General features: G+C 39.1%; 1 protein-coding gene across 1 annotated transcript in view; it reads left to right on the top strand.

The window, feature by feature from the left end:
- Positions 1 to 7,554: 7,554 nt before the first annotated feature.
- The window catches only part of Lrrc9 (leucine rich repeat containing 9), a 77,711-nt gene continuing 65,654 nt past the window's right edge, over positions 7,555 to 19,611 (top strand). Inside the window, exons 1-7 of the mRNA XM_070032442.1 lie at positions 7,555 to 7,968; positions 12,128 to 12,204; positions 13,331 to 13,549; positions 15,200 to 15,340; positions 16,091 to 16,154; positions 16,442 to 16,512; positions 17,779 to 17,961. Coding sequence (XP_069888543.1) covers positions 12,157 to 12,204; positions 13,331 to 13,549; positions 15,200 to 15,340; positions 16,091 to 16,154; positions 16,442 to 16,512; positions 17,779 to 17,961 — 726 coding nt within the window. The 5' untranslated portion in view covers positions 7,555 to 7,968; positions 12,128 to 12,156. The remainder of the gene's footprint in view (positions 7,969 to 12,127; positions 12,205 to 13,330; positions 13,550 to 15,199; positions 15,341 to 16,090; positions 16,155 to 16,441; positions 16,513 to 17,778; positions 17,962 to 19,611) is intronic.

Genomic DNA, 19,611 nt, shown 5'->3' with positions numbered 1-19,611 from the left:
TACAAGCTGGGAGGTTGCAGGCCTGCACTCCCTGGAGATTCATCTCTTCAAAAATGAATCACATGGACCAAACTAAGGAAGGAACACAAAGATGCAATGCCCATGTGCCTCTAACCATATAAAATAATATATATCGAAATGAACTCTAGGTATTGCAAACAATAGGTTTTTTTCTTTGTAAAAAAAATGAGACCAATGACAATAGGTCAGAAAAATGAGAGAGATTTCTGAGTCTTCATATTTGTTTGAATGAACATTGGCTGTTCAGTTTTGCCTAAAGAAAGTCCTATCTCTCCTGGAAATTGAGCTGTTCTTAGGAAAGCCAACTGATTAAGAATTTGTTTCTTAAGAAACTGTTTAAAATTTTCATCATTTGATACCACAATGATTCCTGATTAATAAACTGGCTGACCAATATACAAAAATACCTTTCCCAAAGCCAGGTCCTGGTGGCTCACACTTGTTTCCCTAGCTACTCTGGAGTCTGAGATCTGAGGATCAAGGTTCAAAGCCAGCCCAGGCAGGAAAGTCTATGAGACTCTTATCTCCAATTAGTCACCAGAAAACTGGAAGTGGTGCTGTAGCTCAAGTGGTAGAAGGCTTGTGTTGAGCTAAAATGCTGAGGGACAGTATCCAGGCAGAGTTCAAGCCCCACAATCGGGGGCGGGGGAGGGGGACACTTATCCAGAAATTTGTTACATACTCTAAAATTATCTGAGGATTGTGGTTTAAAGCCACACCAGGCAGGAAAGTGCATGACATTTATCTCCAATTAACTATACCAGAAAACCAGAAGTAGGGCTATGACTCAGAGTGGTAAAATGATAACCGTGAGCACAAAGAGGCTCAGGAACAGTGCCCAGGCCCTGACCTCAAGCCCCAAAACCAACAAAACAAACAAAAATAAAAAAACAAAACAAAACAAAAGCCTTATAAACTAACCACTGGTATATATTTTGTGTTACTCAAGATCTCATCTAGTGTCACAAACATTCTGTAAAGGCTCAAACAGTAAATATTAGACTTTGCAGGTGGTATTATAATTACTCAACTTTGCCATTGTAATAGACAAACAAATGGATGTGGCTATATTCCAATAAAAACATACATTACAAAAATGGGTGGCAGGCTGGATTTGGCTCAAAGGGCCATAGTTTACCAATGCTTGTTCTAGATAAATAATATTCTTTACATTTCCTTCCCTATTATTTCCTATCCTTATTCCCCTATCCACCCCTAGCTACTAGAACCTCAGTAAAAACACCACTTTAACAGAGGTGCACAAAATCACTATCTATACTCAGAATAAAATTTGGCACTTTCTGACTAGATATGTTTTATCTTAATATCTATAGACTATGAGTCTCCAAAAATACACAGAGCCCCACCAGTGCAACAGCCAGAGGAGATACAAGGGCAGGGCCATCCCAAGGTCACACAACTTGAAGAACCACCAACATGTAACACTGGGCTAAGAGAGACAAGCATTCAATTCCAACCCATGTGAGCCATGGCACAGACTGTGTTCAGCCAAATCATGAAAGTTGAGTCACCCAGAATCCTGAGATTCTGACTCAGTGACCCAGGAGGCAGAGTACTAAAACAAAGATTATTCTTGAATCAGAAAACATTTTTCTCCGTGGATCTGAAACTTAACTGGTACATATTACCTTTCCTTCTTTCCCATTTCTCCCTTTTCAAAGTGGAATATCTACACTGTGTTCATCCTATGAGTTTATTTTGGAAGAATATGACTTGCCTGGTTTCACAGAGAAGAATTTCCCTCAAGAATTGAGTTTCCACCCAGAGTTCAAGCCCCACCACTGACCAAAAAAAAAAAAAAAATTTACAGCAAACTTTTGGGGCTGAGAAGGTGGCTCAGTGGTAGAGTGCTTGCCTTGCATGCATGAAGCCCTGGGTTCGATTCTTCAACACTACATAAATGGAAAAAGCCAGAAGTGGTGCTGTGGTTCAAGTGGTAGAGCGCTAGCCTTGAGCTGAAGAGCTGAGGGACAGTACCCAGGCCCAGAGTTCAGGCCCCATGACTCGAAAAAAAAAATTGAGTTTCCCTAATGTCTAAAAAAATAGATGACTCTATAGATTTGAATTGGTAGTGTTGAAAGATAAGAAAACAGAGAAGCCACATTTTGAGAGGTTGATTCTTGGATTCTTTATTAAAAGGCAGGCGACTGGAGGGTAGACTCTTGTCTCAAAGACCAGCAGCCAGCAAATACTCTTAACACTGTTAGAAAACTGAGCCATAAAAGCCAGAAAGGAAAGAAAGAACAAAAATAATACCAACAAACCAATTCCGTTCCAATGGAGAGTTGAATTGGGATACCATGGTGACCCGAGAAGAGACAGGAGACAAGTCACAAACACGGAGACACACTAGGCATGGAATAAAGGCAACTAATGTTCTTCCGGGCCTAAATAGGGTCAGGTCAGGGGGCAGGGTCACAGAAAACTCCTAGTCTCAGGCACCAGACTGATAGGTTTAGTAACCTATCAGCCAAGTGCCCACCCCTGCCTCCAGGGATACAGGCACACCTATCACCTGGGAGGCAGAGACTTCCCTTTCCCCCACTATGAAGGCAATGATCCACCTTGTGGCCAAGATAGCACAGGCCAGACCCTATTTCAATAGTACTCTGGTTTGAGAATATGGGAGCTCCTGGGATGAAATGAATACATTTTATATATGAGAATGACATGGATTGGGGAGGACCATTCAGACTGCAATAATCTGAATGTGTGTGTCTCCTTGCTGTCTGCTGTTACAAGTATGAGTTTATGTCTCCTTTGAGCAAAACCATTGAGCTATAATGAATGCTCAGCAGGTAAATTCAAGTTGAACCTGAACTTAAGGTTCACCCTAAAAGAGTGACAAATAGTGCTGCTGAGTCCTCTTATTTTTTCACATGTTTGAGAACATGTATGCCACCCACCGGTTGTATCTGCTCAGCTACATGAAAGTATATAATTCATTTCTACAACTGCAGTTCCTTTAAGGGCTTATATGTGGTATGCATTAAATTCTGGTTTGATGCTTATTCAATAATAGAATTATGGTTTTTTACTTTTACTTTTATGGAAAGGTGTTTGGGGTTGGCAGACTATCTTATTGTAAATAATACTTCTCTAACAAGGGGAAAGAGAATTCTCAAGTACCCTTGGTAGGAGAGAAATCCAGGACAACCATTCTGGAAAGTTATCAGAAAGTATTTCTTGAAATTTATGGTTGCTTTGTCCAATAATTCTACTCTTGCTATATATCCCAGAGAAACTTTCCTTTTAAGAGCAATTATAAGGCTGTTCATCTCCCTGTTGTTCACTGAAGTCAACCTAAGTGCTCATCCCTAAAGAAACATCAACATAAGCATAATGTTGACAGATATTATGAAACTAGTGTGTGGGATGTGAAGAAGCATTGATATATCTTAAAAGTGCATGAAATTAAAAAGAGAATAAAATTTATATCATGATACCAACTTATGTAAACTGAACATACTGACAAGTTATGTAAACTAAAAGTAGACAAGATAAATGTACATAGCCAGGTGCTGGTTGCTCAAGAGGCTGAAACATGAAGAAAATTCTTTGAAACTCCAGGTCCAAAATTACAGCAAAAAGCCAGGCTAGAGGTGTGGTTCAAGCAGTAGAGCACCACATGAGCAAGCAAGTAGGGAGTGTGAAGCCTTCAGTTCAAGCCCTAGACCAGCAAAAATAAAAAATAAACAAGTAAACAAAAACATAAATAGTAACTACAGGTTTTATAAGAAACTGGGGGCATGGCTCAAGTGGTAAAGCCTCTACCTAGTAAGCTTGAGAAAATGCCCAAACTATAAAACATGAAGGAAGGAAGGAAGGAAGGAAGGAAGGAAGGAAGGAAGGAAGGAAGGAAGGAAGGAAGGAAGGAAGGAAGGGAGGGAGGGAGGGAGGGAGGGAGGGAGGGAGGGAGGGAGGGAGGGAGGGAAGAGGAGAGGGAGGGAGAGAGGGAGGGAGGAAGAAAGTGAGGGAAGAAGGGAGGAAAGAAGGGAAAAAAGGAAGGCTGGAGGGAAAGATCTGATAGAACTGTATCAAATTTAAAAGCTTCTGCACAGAAAACAGAAAATTACAGAGTATTAAGAAAATCTTTGCCAGTTTTAATTTCTACAGAAGATTAATATCCAGAATGTTTTTAAAACTTAAAAAAGAATAAGCAATACAATCAATAACTGAGCAAATGAATCAAACACACACTTCACAAAAGAAGTACAAATGGCCAATAAGTATTTTTAAAAAATTCAACATCTTTATCATGGAAATAAAAATAACACCTTTTAGATTATATCTCACCCCAGTCAGAATGGTTATCATCAAGAATTTTAAAAATAATAAATGCTGGCAAGAATCTGCAGGTAGTGTTAATTAGTACAGATACAGAAATCACTATGGAAGTTTCTCAAAAGGTTCAAATAGAACTACCATATGATTGGGCTATACCACTTTTAGGTAGCTACCCAACTGACTCATACAATAGAGTTACTTTTATAATCATATTTATCAAGACACTATTCACAATAGCCAAGTAATAGAATCAACCTGTCAACCAATTAGTGTCTAAAGAAAATTATATACATATATATAATATATATATAATATATATTGTATTGTAGAGTTACAAAGAATGAAATCATGCCATCTTCAGGAAAACAGATGGAACTGGCTATGATTATATTAAGAAAAATAAGGCAGACCCAGAAAGACAAGTATGTTTTCTTTTACATGTAGAATTAGGAGAATGGAAAAAAAGAGAGAGAGGCAACATGAAAAGTAGAAGGTACACTATTTAAGAAGAAGACCAGAAAGGCAGGTGCTGGTGGCTCATGCCTATAATCCTAGCTACTCAGGAGGCTGAAATCGGAGGATCACGGTTCAAAGTCAACTCTGGGCAGGAAAGTCCTTGAGACTCTTATCTCTAATTAACCACTAGAAAACCAGAAGTGGCACTGTGGCTCAAGTAATAGAGTACTCAGCTGAAGAGCTGAGAGACAGCACCCAGGGTTCAAGCCCCATGACCAACAATAACAAAGAAGAAGGAGGAGGAGAGGAAAAATAAGAGGAAGAGGAAGAAAAAGAAGAGGAAGAGGAAGAAGGAGAAGAAGACAATGACGACGATGACGACAACAACAACAGAGAAGGGGAGACCAAGGGAGAGTAATAGGGATTGTAAAATATCAAAGTATGCCATGTTCACATATGAAAGTGTCACAATGAAATCCACTATTCTGTATAATTAACATGCACTTCTAAAAATAAGATTTATGTGTATGGTTGGGAGACAGGTAAAAAATAGAAAAGGTTGGAGATAGAACTAAACAAGAAAGGGGTATTAAATGATCCATGCACTGTGGTTGGACAATCAACTTTCTAAGATTTAAATAAAAAGACATAAAAAAGGAAGAATGAGTTTTCTTACACAAAGAATAGTCATTTTTAATCTATTACTGGCAGATGGCAACAAATTTCTGTGAAATAAAAAGAGGGAAAATTAGTTTACCTTTCCTATGAGTTTGTGCTTAGTCCCCATAACAAAGTTAATTGAATCTACCAAAGATGTGCAATTCTTAGAAGAGTGAAAATAGTTCTAAAATTTGAAACTTTTTCATGAAAAAGTAGTTTAGGATAATCAATTAAGGTAACTATTTAGCGATGGAAATGAGGGATACAGACTCAGCGGGAACTGAACATCATAAATATTCTACACAAACACTGAATTGCCGAGAAACAGCAGTTCTGTCTAAAAGAAACCTAATGCAAGTAACAGGAGCCGCTTAATTTTTTACCGACAGCATATTCCAAATTGTAAACAACAATCTTAATATATTCTCCCTTAATCTCATTTGTCAGAAAAGTTATCATTTCCACATGTATTGATACAAAATTGATACAAAAATATTGGCGAGAGTTTACTATTTTCCCTTCACTCTTTGCCTTCAAAGCACACCGAACTGCTGCTGCGCTCCAACATCGCACATGGTTGTTTGTGGTCTGATTGTAGTGGACTGTAGATGCAGAAGACAGGAGAGCTGGCTGCATGACTTTGGTTGGTCTTAAATTCATTCCTTTCTCAGTTTGAAAAGTTCTCCCTTTTCCCCTTTACATTCTACTTTATCCTTTGTTCCTAAACATTTTGGTAAACTGAAAATGTACTCAATGAAGGTCTGTCAGACAACCTGAGATGGGTGGGTGGAGTTGGGAAGGATGTGGGGGAGAAAGATGGAAAGGATGACATTATGAAGCATGTTGCTAGCCGGGACCCGGTGGCTCACGTCTGTAATCCTAGCTCCTCATGGGGCTGAGATCTGAGAATCGTGGTTCAAAGCCAGCATGGGCAGGAAAGTCCATGAGACTCTTATCTCCAATTAACCACCAGAAAACCAGAGGTGGCGCTGTGGCTCAAGCGGTAGAACGTTAGCCTTGAGCTGAAGAGCTGAGCGACAGTGCTCAGGCCGAGTTCAAGCCCCACAACCGACCCCCACCCTCACCCCAAACACACACAAAAAAGCTTGTTGCTGTCAAAATGAAACCCATGAGACACTGAGGTTCTCAACTGACTGCTTCCCTTTTAAGCAACGTCAGCCTGAAGACAGCTTAGATCATAATTTACAATTAGGCCGCCCAAGCCCACTTTCTTTGTAGGGGCTCGCAAGGTCTTTTCTCCCAGGCTTCAAGGCCCCCACGAGGTGCTTGGTGCTCTGAACCCCCGGGTGCTGCCCAGCACTTGGCCGGGGAGGAAGACCCACCCTTCAATGGGGCCAGGCCCGCTCCACCCTGGGTTCCAAGCAAACTTCTGAGCTGTGTGGATGGAGGATGCGCTTTCACCTCCTAATTTATCGCCTGCCCTGGCCATCAATCTTCTAAACCAGGAAACAGTTTTACTTGTAAAGGGCAAGCATTGCTGGCCGCTCTTGGCTGTTCGGAACTCCAAGCGCTTCTATATCTGTTTGCTTTCTGAAAAAATCTGACATCCCATCTTGCCAGGGGATGGAATGTTCCGACAAGTAAATGCCAGCTAACCTGTCGGGAGCCATAGGTTCCTGAACACTGGAATCTTTCTGTGGTCTTTTAGATCAGACTAAAACGAGTCATTTCACACACACACACACACACACACACACACACACACACACACACACACACACACACACACACGAAGCATGTTGCACCATAATCTGACATATCGAACTGAAACCCCTCTGTACAACGACTTTAATAACCACCACTACCAAAACAATAACAGTAACAGTAAAGGCCTGCCAGGGGACCAGGAAGATGCGGGCGGGCGGGCGCTCTGGGGATGGAGGGCGCCGGCGCTCCCGGGCCCCGGCCTCGCACTCTCCGGGCTGCACGCGGGCCAGGCGCTGCTTTCCAGTCCCGGGGGCGGCGGGAGGCAGACGGCGCTCAAACCTCTGGGCTGGGCCCGGCTCGCAGGCCGCCTATGACATCACCGCTCCGTGCCTCGGCGGCTCAACTCCAGAAAGAGCCCGGCCTGCCAGACCCCATGGGTTAAATATGCTCAGTGTCAAAACCGCCCAGGGCGTGGAGCCGGCGGAAAGATGCAGGGACTGAAGGAGACCGGCGAGCGCTGGGCTCTCATCCTTTCCCAGAAGCGTTAGCGGGGTCTTCCGGTTGGACCCTCGTCTCTGCTGATTGGTTGGAGGCCTCTACCACGTGATGCGGACTCGGGACGGCCTGGGCTTTTCCCGCCCTTACATTCCCCTCCCTGATCCTAGGTGGGCGGGGGAGGGGGAAACGCGCGCGCCTGCGTTTCCTAGGCAACCGGGGAGGGCTGTCCGTACACATCAGGCCAGGGACGGGAGAGGGCGCCGAGTCTGCTGCTGCTGCAAGAAAGAGACTGCTAGCCGGGAGTGCACTCTGACCTGTCTCGGATTGCCCCAGAATCCATCTTCTCTCAGGGATAAGGTGAGCAGCCATCACCTGGCGGACTTGAGGACCATTAGGACCTTCAGTACCTTTAGGCAGGTCTCCCGGGAGTCTTTGCTACACCTGAAGGAAGGCGCAAACCAACAATGTTGAGATCTTGGGACCCCCCCCCCAACAGTGCAGTGGCCATGATACTAATGGTAATAATGGCTTTAGATAAGGCCATCGGGTGAACCAGCCACATTTAAGAAGAGGAAGAACGGAGGCGTGGCCCACCACAGGAGCTTAGGTAATGGACTGGGAGAACCAAATGTTAGTGGGCCCACCTGTTACTGCTCATCTAGATCTGGAAGGGCCTTTATTGGAACTGGTAATGATAACTGGATTCTGATCTCTTCATAACCAAAAGAGGAAAGAATTCAGCCAAATAGGGCTTCTACTTTGCAGAAAGGAAATGTGGTTTTCCCAGAATGAATCCTTTATCTAATTTTATGAACAGAAACATGGTTCTTTATAGTCTGATTATAATGCTCTGAATGGTTATGTAGAACAATTTTATTTTAAAGTCATTTAAAACCCTCATTGAACACCTATTATGTGCCAGGCATTGTGAAAGAGTCATAGTTTCTGTCCTTAATGAACATGTAACCTGATAGAGAGGGAAGGTCCAAAAACATCATAATACAGTATGACAGGGCATGTATGTGCTAACCTAAATCAGGGTCTTAAATGGACAATGCATATAGTATGACCAAAGAGTCTTAAAGTCTTCAGACAAGACTCTATTTAAATCATGTGTGTATGTGTGCTTCCTGGGGTTTGAACTCAGAGCCTCATACTCTTGCTTGGCTTTTTGGCCCTTCACAGACACTCTACCACTTGAGCCATGCCTCCATTTCTAGCTTTTGGCTGCTTAATAGGATATCAGTCTCTTGAATTTGTCTGCTAAAGATGGCTTTAAACCACCGTTGAGTAGCTAGGATTATACTCAGCATAACACTCTGCAGCCCAGAACTCCTAGACTCCAGTGATCTTCCAGGCTCAGCCTCCCAAGTAGCTAGGATTACAAAAGTGCATGCCTCGTGCCTGGCCTATTACTTATTTTAGGAAAAACTCAATACTGTAAAAGTGGACATCCTATTATATTCATTTTTATAATGCAATTGTAATCAATCCCACCTGAATTTTTAAAAACTAAATACAAAATGAAATGAATACGGAAAGAATATCTGTGAGATGGGAATTTACATGGCAAATATCAGTACTAAAACGGAATGATACAGGTATAGGATTAAAGAGAATTAAAAGTACAATTTAGAAAGTCCAAAATTAGGTCCGTGTGTGTGTGGGGGGAGCATTCAGTAAGTAACAAGACTTGAGCAAGAATGGAATAAAGATTCAATTGCCGATGGGAAGTAGAGGTGTAATGGCAACATTTTACCCAGTTAGACCCATCATCTAACCAGTGCCATCTTACTGCAACCACCATTCTCTCTGTGTCTGTCTCTTTGTCTCTGTCTGTCTGTCTCTGTGTGTCTCTCTCTTGATTACAACTGCTCTTTAACTGATGTCCTTGCTTCTGCTTCTTACCCATAGCCATTGTTAATAGAGTAGCTAGAGGGATTCTCTGTAATACTTAATATAGCTCTTTCACTCAGAATCCTCACACAGCTTTCTTTCTTAGAAGAAAATCCAAAATTATCACAAGGGCTTACAAGATAGCATGCAATCTGATCCCACCATTCTTCTCTGACTTCATACCCAAATGGTTTCTACTTCCTTACTGTGTCCCATTTACATCCTTTCCCTTGTTATAATACAAATATGCCAAGTATACTCTTGTATCTCCCCTTGCCTTTGTTTTAGTTTTACATTTACTGTTCTCTCTACCTGGAAGAATTTTCCCAGTATTTCCATATGGCTCACATTCCCATATTTCCTTCAGAGTTCTGTTAAGATTCCAACTGATCAGGGAAATTTTCTCTTTTCTCCCATTCCTATCATTCTCTTAACTCGTATTTATTGTGCCCTTGATACATGCATTGATGAATGAGGGAGGGATGCACAGAGAGTATAGTATATTTGGATAATTTTTTTGTTTGTATTTTTTCTTGGTGGCACTAGTTTAGGGCCTCTCTTCAACTTCCTGATCCAGTGTCTTAGTCCATTCTGTTCTACATAATGAAATACTTAAGATTAGATAGTTTTAAAGCAGTAGAAATTTATTTCCTACAGTTCTGAAAGTTTGGAAGTTGAAAATAAAGATCTTTCATCTGTGTCCAGTGACATCCTCCTATAGCAGAAAGTAGAAGGGGAAAAAAATGACAATTCTCCCCTCATCAGGCTTGTTACAAAAATGCATAATTCCATTCATGAAGGAAGGGGGCCTTATAAACCTCTTAAAGGGCCTACCTCTTAATACTATCACATTGGTGCACCTGAACTTTCAAATTGTCCCTAGTTTACAAATACAGGCTGTGCAGCGCAGTAGTCCTTTGTGCATCTTTGAAAGTCTGTTGTTTTGCTCCCTAATGATTTTTCACAGGTGTCCCTTCCCCAACCATTGCTTCTTTAAATTTAAGGAGATTATTAAACATTTAGCAAAACTTCTTTCCCTGGTACCTTTGATTTCACTCTCTGTAATACTAAGCATACTTTCTAAAAAGGATTATTATTTTCTTTCTATTTTTGCATAGATCTATCCTACTCTTACTATTTTTTTCTATTCTAGACTCATCAGCTTTAACCTGCATCAAAGGCAACTCATGCCAGCAACTTGCAACTCATGCCAGCAACTTAGCATGCTTATTTCCTTATTTATATAATCATATACACATAAGTACATACATCAATGGGGGAGTTATTGTAATAAAAGGAATTATATAGTGTTTAGCACATCTTGTCATGTCATTATATTAAAAACAAGATTTCTATATTTTAGATAGTATGATTGAAATTATATAATGAAAATATTTAAAATTATTAAAATTGGGTTAAATTTTATTGAAGCTATTTAGGTATTAATTGGTTCATAGCCTCAGTATTGAAAAAGGAGTTGGTAAGTTTATTTAAATAGTTATCACCTTGCCAGGTAAGGTGATAATGGTATTTTTTTTCCTCTGCTGTCCAATGACAGTTAAGAGTACTATATTCAGGACTGGGAATATGGCTTAGTGGTAGATGCTTGCCTAGCATGCATGAAGCCCTGGGTTCGATTCCTCTGTACCAAATGAACAGAAAAAGCTGGAAGTGGTGCTGTGGATCAAGTGGTAGAGTACTAGCCTTGAGCAAAAAAAGCTCAGAGTCAGTTCCCAAGCCCTGAATTCAAGCCCTAGGAGTGGCAAAAGAAAAAGAAAAAGAAAAAAAAAAACCAGAGTACTATGTTCAGGTTGTTCACATCAGGAAAACAGGAATATTTAGTAAGGGTAAGGAAAACATTGAACTAGGAGCAAGCTAAGGAAATAGGTGATTTAACATCCTGTGTGAAGTTCTTTCTTTTTTTCTTTCTTTTTTTTTTTTTGTTCCCCCCTTTGGTTTATCACCTATTGTCACTGTTTTTGATTCTGGTACTTGTCTTGTATATGCCTTTATCTGCTTAGGGGAAAGGAAGGGGAATAACAAAATGGTGAAAAAAAGGACAAAGGGTGAGCCAATGCAACAGCAATACTCACAAGACACAAGACTCTTATGTTGGAAATGAACTTTACAGTTTACCAGGTCCAGGCAGGGGGAGTTAAGAGAAGGGAAAGTGAGAGAAAAATGAGGGACGGGGTAATACTGTTGGACAATAAATGTACTCATTACCTTATATAACTGTAACCCCTCTGTACATCACCTTTACAACAAAATAAAATTTAAAAAATAGGTGAGAGATGACTATTTTCTTGAAATATTAAAGATTTCTCATACAAGGGAAAATGGACTTGTTTCATTAGAACCAAGGAGGTAGAATGAGAACCAAAAGGAGGAGATTTAATAACATAATTAAATTTAGAATGTAAGGAAACATTAAATTCAGAATGCAGAAAACTGTAAAGCTAGAATGGACTGTCAACAGATGCCAACAGATACCCACCATTGTGCTATGTGAAGATTTCAATCCACAGTTGGTGTTCAAAACTTGTAGCTTCAAGTTTCACTTCAACTTGGAATGATATGATGCTAATACTTATTTCATTTTTTAAATTTTCTTTAATAGACATATTATGACCATTATTTTAATGGAAGATGATTGAAAGTGAAAATCTAAACCAAGACGAATTCATTAAAGAACTGGTGAGTCAAAGCCTAATTTCTTTTCAATAATATTTGCAAGAGTATTAAATGGAATATTTCTGTATTCCTTGCTGGAGCTGGAAGGCTTAGCTGGAAGGACATTCTTTCTACTCCATGATTTTTTTTGGGGGGGAGGGGTGGTCCTGTCGTGGGGCCTGAACTCTGGGCCTGGGAGCTGTCCCTCAGCTCTTCAGCTCAAGGCTAGCACTCTACCACTTGAGCCACAGAGCCACTTCCGGCTTTTTTCTTTTTTTGTTTATGTGGTGCTGAGGAACCAAACCTAGGGCCTCATGCACGCAAGGCAAGCGCTCTACCACTGAGCCACCTTCCCAGTCCTACTCCCTAACTTTTGGAAACAGCGAAAAATCATGCATGTGGCATAGCTTTCTCTTTTGTGGGAATATCAAAATGGCATAGTACAAAGGACAATTCATAATGTCTAATTACAAATATCATCTTCTCATTTAAAATAAATAACTTGATCTCTTTTTTTCTTTGTTTTATGTTTAATGAGGAAATATAAGTTAAAATTGGATAAAAATACTGCAGGCACTGAAAAAACACTAGTTTGGATTCAAATGGAGTCCGTACATAAATATGAATATAACAATACAATAATATATTTTCAAAGCAGTAACAGATTTTAGAACTCAGATGTTTTTTGTTTGTTTTTTTTTTTGCCAGTCCTGGGGCTTGAAGTCAGGGCCTGGGTACAGTCCCTGAGGTTCTTTTGCTCAAGATTAGCACTCTACCACTTGAGCCACAGAGCCACTTCCGCCTTTTTCTGTTTATGTGGTACTGAGGAAGGAATCAAACCCAGGGCTTCATGCATGTTAGGCCATCCCTCTACCACTAAGCCACCTTCTCAGCCCCATAACAGATTTTAGAGACTCTTACTTAGACTGCATAAGGCCTGAGTTTAATTCCTTATTTTCCTGTCACCTTTCCTCACCAAAAAATAAAAATAAAAAGAAGAAGGAAAGAGAAGGAGGATGGGAGGGAGGGCAGAAGGGAGAGAAGGAGGAAGGGAGGCAAGAAATATACTTGTGTTTCAAACTAATGGAGAAATCTTTAATAGTCAATTAAAACTTGATATAAATGACTTGATCTCTTTCTTTTAAAACAGTGTTTTTGCAATGGTCTGTCTTATGAGATGATTAGACAAGAAGGATCAGACACTTCAAAACTGGAGATGTTTTTCTCAGGGTATCCCTGTATAGTTGGATTAAAATTGTTTCCTAACTTAACAAGTCTTACGATTGTCGCGCAAGATATAAAAGAAATTTCAGGGTTAGAGACTTGTTCACAGCTTAAAGAACTTTGGATTGCTGAGTGCTGCATAGAGGTAAGCTTGAACATAGATTTTTTTTACATGGAGTTTCTTACCCTGAATTCTTGGCTTTGGAAAAAAAATACATTGAAATATATGCATGAGGCTGGGATCAAAACAGACACATAAGCAAAAGACAAATTTATTTGTAAAAAAAAAAAAAAGAGTGAGGAAGTGGTACTGTAGCTCAAGTGGTAGAGCGCTCGCCTTGAGCTGAAGAGCTGAGGGACAGCGCCCAGGCCCAGAGTTCAAGTCCCATGACCGACAAAAAAAAAAAAAAAAAAAAAAAGAGTGAGACACAAATTATACAAGAAAAAAGTAAGAAAGAAGAATCAAATCATAAACATACTCAATTTTTCAGTACTCAAATTATAACCATTCCTTATTAGTGGAAATGGTTCAGTTAGACACTGTTGGTTATATGTCTATTTTGAAAAGCAATATTGTAAAATGTGTCAAGAGCCACAAAAAAGTATATGCCTTTTGATTCAAAAATCCATATTCTCGATTTGTCCTAAGGAAGAAATTCAAAAGCAAGAGCAAATATATGCATGAATTGTTGCAGTATTATTAACAAGAGCTAAAAATTTGACATTTAAATAATGCACAATTAGTTTTTCGAACTTTTCATAATTAGGGTAATTTTTATAAGCCTCATAAAATATTTTGTAGTTATTACATATTTTACCTGAGCAACTAGGAAACATTTCAGCTGATTTAAATTTTTAAAAAAACATATAAAGGCCAGGTGCCAGTGGCTCACGCCTGTATTCCTAGCTACTCAGGAGGCCGAGATCTGAGGATCGAGGTTCAAAGCCAGCCCAGGCAAGAAAGTCCGTGAGACTCTTATCTCCAATAAGCCAGAAGTGTCACTGTGGCTCAAGTGGTAGAGCATTCTCCTTGAGCTGAAGAGTGTAGGGACAGTGCCCGGCAAAAAACAAACAAACAAAAAACTATATATATATATATATATATATATATATATATATATATATATATATATATATATATATATTATAGCCCTACAAAATAAGAGTAGAGGGGCTGGAAAGTTGGCTCAGTGGTAGAGTGCTTGCCTTGCATGCATGAGGCCCTGGGTTCAATTCCTCAGCACCACATAAGCAGAAAAAAGCCGGAAGTGGTGCTGTGGTTCAAGTGGTAGGGCACTAGCCTTGAGCTGAAGAGCTCAGGGACAGCGCCCAGGCCCAGAGCTCAGGCCCCACAACCATAAAAAATAATAAGAGTAGATTAAAAAAAATTAAAGCCAGTCATCAGTGGCTTATGCTTATAATCCTAGCTACTCAAGCCAAGAAAGTCTGTGAGACTCATCTCCAATTAACTACCCAAAATCTGAAGATGAAGCTGTGGTTGAAGTGATAGAGAATTAGCCTTAAGCACAAAATCTCAGAGACGGTGTCCAAGCCCTGAGTTCAAGCCCCAGACTGGCAATAGTAACAACAACAACAACAACAACAACAATAATAATAATGAAAACACACTAAATTAAACATATTCTATTCAGGTGGATAATTTATACTTTTTTCTTTTTACAAACATTTTTCTGCATATTGATTGTACAATAAAATGATATTGTTTAAATGTACTTAGCAACCAACTTTATTATAAAGACTAGTGACAAACACTATTCAATCTTCTTTGTAACAGAAAATTGAAGGTCTTCAAGAATGTAAAAATTTGGAAAAACTATATTTATATTATAATAAAATCTCCAAAATAGAAAACTTAGAGAGATTAATCAAATTGGAAATTCTTTGGCTGAACCATAATACAATAAAAAATATTGAGGTAAGATCATTTCAATAATTTGTATATAAAGCCAATTATTCCTGTGGAGTTTAACCCACAATTCTAAGATCATCTAATGTTAAGGGCCAAAATAATTACAAATAATGTAATTATAAAGGGAACTAATATGTGTGCAGCATTTTATAACATACAGATAACTTTGTATACATCATCATCTACTCTTCACAACACCATGAAAGGTAAGCTGTTATTTCTTCCTTGAAGAATTTTATTTTTTGTTTGAACTTTGGTCCTGGACGCTGTCCCTCAGCTCTTCAGCTCAAGGCGAGCACTCTGCCACTTGAGCCACAGAGCCACTTCTGGTTTTCTGGTGGTTTATTGGAGATGAGAGTCTCAAAGTCTCCCCTGGCTGGCTTTGAACTGGCATCCTCAGCTCTTAACCTCCTGAGTAGCTAGGATTATAGGCGTGAGCCACTGGTGCCAGGGTCCTTAAAGGATTTTTTTCAAAGATGTTTAGAGAAGTTGTGTAACTTGCCTAAGATTATAAGCACACTGTGAGATGTGTTCTTTTTCCACCCCACTCCTATCTTTCTGTCCTCCCTTGTCCTCTCTCTTCCAATGAATTCTTTTCTACTAGAGGCCAAGATGGCTTCGTTTTACCCATTTTCATCTCTGCTCATGAGCCAGCTCCCAGAGCACCAAGAAAAATAATCAGATTGATCAGAGACAGCTTATAAATTTAGATTTTAATGGTTTTTATTCCTAAATCTCATGTTGTCTAAATTTTAGGGCCTGTACTCTTTGAAGAATTTAAGTGATCTCAACCTTGCTGGAAATCTAATAAGCATCATTGGTATGTACTGTTCATTTAAATCTGAAGTAATGTGTCAATGATTTTTTGTCAGCATGAAAAAAGAACACACCTGTTTCTTTCTTTTAGACCTTCTTTGATTGATATCTTTGCAACTCCTTTCTAAACCTATGATTAAGATGTGAAAATGTTGATTAATCACTAATTATGCAGTGTTCCATTAATCTTCTTAATATGAAAGAAATAGTGGTCATTATTAATATGATAGGAGATTAAAAGAAGATGAATACAAATTTCAATTTTTCTTTTATTTTGTTTTTAAATTAAAGGTCGATGTCTTGATCCCAATGAGAAACTAGAAAAACTAAACCTTTCTGGTAACCAGATAAGTTCTTTTAAGGTATGTTTATGTAGAATAATTTGCTTTTAATAACCTGGATTATGAGCCTTCTTATTGCAGAAAATAGACTAAACAATCCCTTTTAAGGAATAATGTCATTATTTTTGGTTCAGGGAACTTGAGAGTAATCTTACTAAATTTGCCTTAATGATCTGACACTGTTGTAAACAAATAACTTTTTACTTGGTTCTCGAGATCATGTTTTCCCTTAGTTTTCTTCCAAACTTTTTGCCTTGTTGCTTCACTTTCTGGGATTCCATTGTCTCTTAGCGTCTAACAGCTCCTGGTCAGTCCCAAAACTATTTCTCATTTCTCATTTCTGACTATGTTCATTCTCTAAAAAAAAAAAATCTCAACATGTCTTATAGCTTTAAATACCTTTTATTTATTCATTACTCCTCCAACTGCTTTCCCTGACAACTCCCCAGAACAACGCTGTGGAGCTCTGATCTCTCCTTTCCTACTCAATCACTTTTCCCTCCATCAGGACTTCTGTTCCCCATCTCTCTATATGACATTTCTATTTTCCCAGTTAATTGTGCCAAAGTCCTTGTCATGTCTGACTCCTCTTATACTTTCATACCTCATACTCAACCCATCAGCAAATTCTGTTGCCTCCTGCTGAGGACGTACTACATCTGCATCACTATCAACCTGGTTCCAGATACCATCACCTCTCATCTATGTTATTGAAGGGAAGGGTTAGGAGATCTTTGGAACAATTTTTTCCTGTTTTTTTTTTCCCTTTTCTCTACTACAATCTGTTTACCCAGCAGCCTGAGTAAGCTTTTAAAAATATGCCACATCAAATCATTCTTCTGTTAAGAACCCTCTCTTGGCTTCTCATCATGTTCACAGTAAAGGACAATTCTTACAATGTCTCATGAAACTACATAAGCTAGTCCTCCCACCTTCCCTCCTAAAGCCTATCTGATCATGCACAACCATGTCTAGCATGTTCTAATGAAAAAAATGTCTTCAGGTGATGGCTCCACCATCAGAGATACATGGTCCAATACATTTATAAAATGCATAGTTGTATAGAGTCAGCATTAAGTTGTTCTCATTTCTGACTTAAGTTTTTCAAGACTTAAGTTTTTCACAAAGAGAAATATTTTAGCCAACTGAATTATTTCACGCATTTAAGTATGTGATTGAATGCATTTATTATAGTAGATTGTGAGTGATTTTAAGTGTTGAAATATCTCTTCTAGAAATAGACATTCACAGTTAAGTAACTGAATATTATCATTGCTGTTGTTTCAGGACCTTACTAACTTGAGCAGGCTTCCTTACTTGAAGGATTTATGTCTGAATGATCCTCAGTATAAAACCAATCCAGTGTGCCAGCTGTGTAATTATTCCACACATGTATTGTATCACTTGCCGAGTCTTCAAAGACTTGACACCTTTGATGTGTCAGCAAAGCAAATCAAGGAATTGGCTGATGTAAGTAAATTTCTGATCAGATATCTGTGACTTAACTTTGTATTAGTTAACTGCATCATTCTGGCTATATCCACATATAGCGGGCAGAATTATCTAGTCAGTTCTTGTCTGCAGTTCTACTTTTGCTCAGTGAGCAGGAAGTTTCATATAGAAGCATAACTAATGATAACTTCATACTAGAATTTGGTAGTAATCTCAGAGGCAAATACCTTAAAATATTTTTTATAATCTCTACATATCTAAAAGAAAGAGATGTTAGCTAGGCACTGGTGGCTCATGCCTATAATCCTACCTACTCAGGAGTCTGAGTTCTGAGGATCATGTTTGGAAGCCAGCCCAGGCAAGAAAGTCCATTAGACCCTCATCTCTAGTAAACTACAGAGATAAAGCCAGAAGTGGTGCTATGGCTCAAGTGGTAGAATGCTAGCCTTAAGAAAAAGAATCTCAGGGATAGCATCCAGGCCTTAAGTTTAAGCCCCAGGACAAGAAAGAAAGAAAGAGAGAGAGGAGAAAGAAAGAAAGAAAGAAAGAAAGAAAGAAAGAAAGAAAGAAAGAAGGAAAGAAAGAAAAAAGAAAGAAAGAAGGAAAGAAAGAAAGGAAGAAAGAAAGGAAGGAAGGATGGAAGGAAAGATGGAAGGAAGGAAGGAAGGAGAGGAAGAAAGAGAGGAAGAAAGAGAGGAAGGAAGGAAAGGAAGGAAGGAAGGAAGGAAGGAAAAGAAAGGAAAAGAAAGAAAGAAATGAAAGAAAGAAGAAAAAGAGAGAGGAAGGAAGAAGAAAGGGAGGAAGGAAAGAAGAAAGAAAGAAAGAAAGAAAGAAAGAAAGAAAGAGAAAAAAGAAAGAAAAGAAAGGAAAGGAGGGAAGGAAGGAAGGAAAGAAAGAAGGAAGGAAAGGAAGAAGGAAGGAAAGAGGAAGAAGGAAGGAGGAACAAAGAAAGGAAGAAAGGTTTTTAAAAATGATCAGTGTTGACTAGTTGGTCTAGTGCTATCCAACATCCAAAGCTTTTAATTCAAGCTACTCAGGAGACAGTGATAAGAAGGATTGTAGCTCAATGCCAGCCTAGGCAAGACTTCATCCCATCTAATAACTTGATTATGGTGGTGCATGCCTGAATTCCAGCTACTCAGTAGGTTTAGTTTGGAGGATCTGGTCCAAGACCAGCCCCAGGCAAAAATGTGAAACTTTATCTGAAAAATATCTAAAGAAAAAGGGCTGGACTCAAACTGGGCCTTGAGTTCAATCCCCAATAATAGCCAAAAATAAATAAGCTTAAATAAATTAGTAATGTAGCAGGTAATCAATCACCTCTTACCTGGGACATGGTATATCAATTATAAAATGTCTGTGGTTGGTGGTAGTATACCAAAGAATATACTGACCTTAAAGATGTTCTGAGATTCTTTGAGGTGTGAGTATATCTTCATACACTGCCTTCTGGAATCCTGAAGGGACTAGTTCCCAAGTTGCTGCTAACAGTGTATTTCCCCATAAGGAGACTACTTAGTGATGCTACCAAAAAGTCAGTAATTTCTTAATGGAACTCTTAATGTTTTTTAATAATCATCCCCTAGTCTATGTCTAACTTTCTTGCAGTCCAGTGCCATTCCCCATACTCCATTTGTTTATGCAGTTAGTCATCCAATTCAGTTTTTA

The sequence above is a fragment of the Dipodomys merriami genome, unplaced genomic scaffold, assembly GCF_024711535.1.
Source record: "Dipodomys merriami isolate MVZ:Mamm:240054 unplaced genomic scaffold, mDipMer1.0.p SCAF_1, whole genome shotgun sequence".
Lineage (NCBI taxonomy): Eukaryota > Metazoa > Chordata > Mammalia > Rodentia > Heteromyidae > Dipodomys > Dipodomys merriami.
Note: the sequence above shows the minus strand (reverse complement) of the source record. Positions and strands in the feature narration are given on the sequence as shown.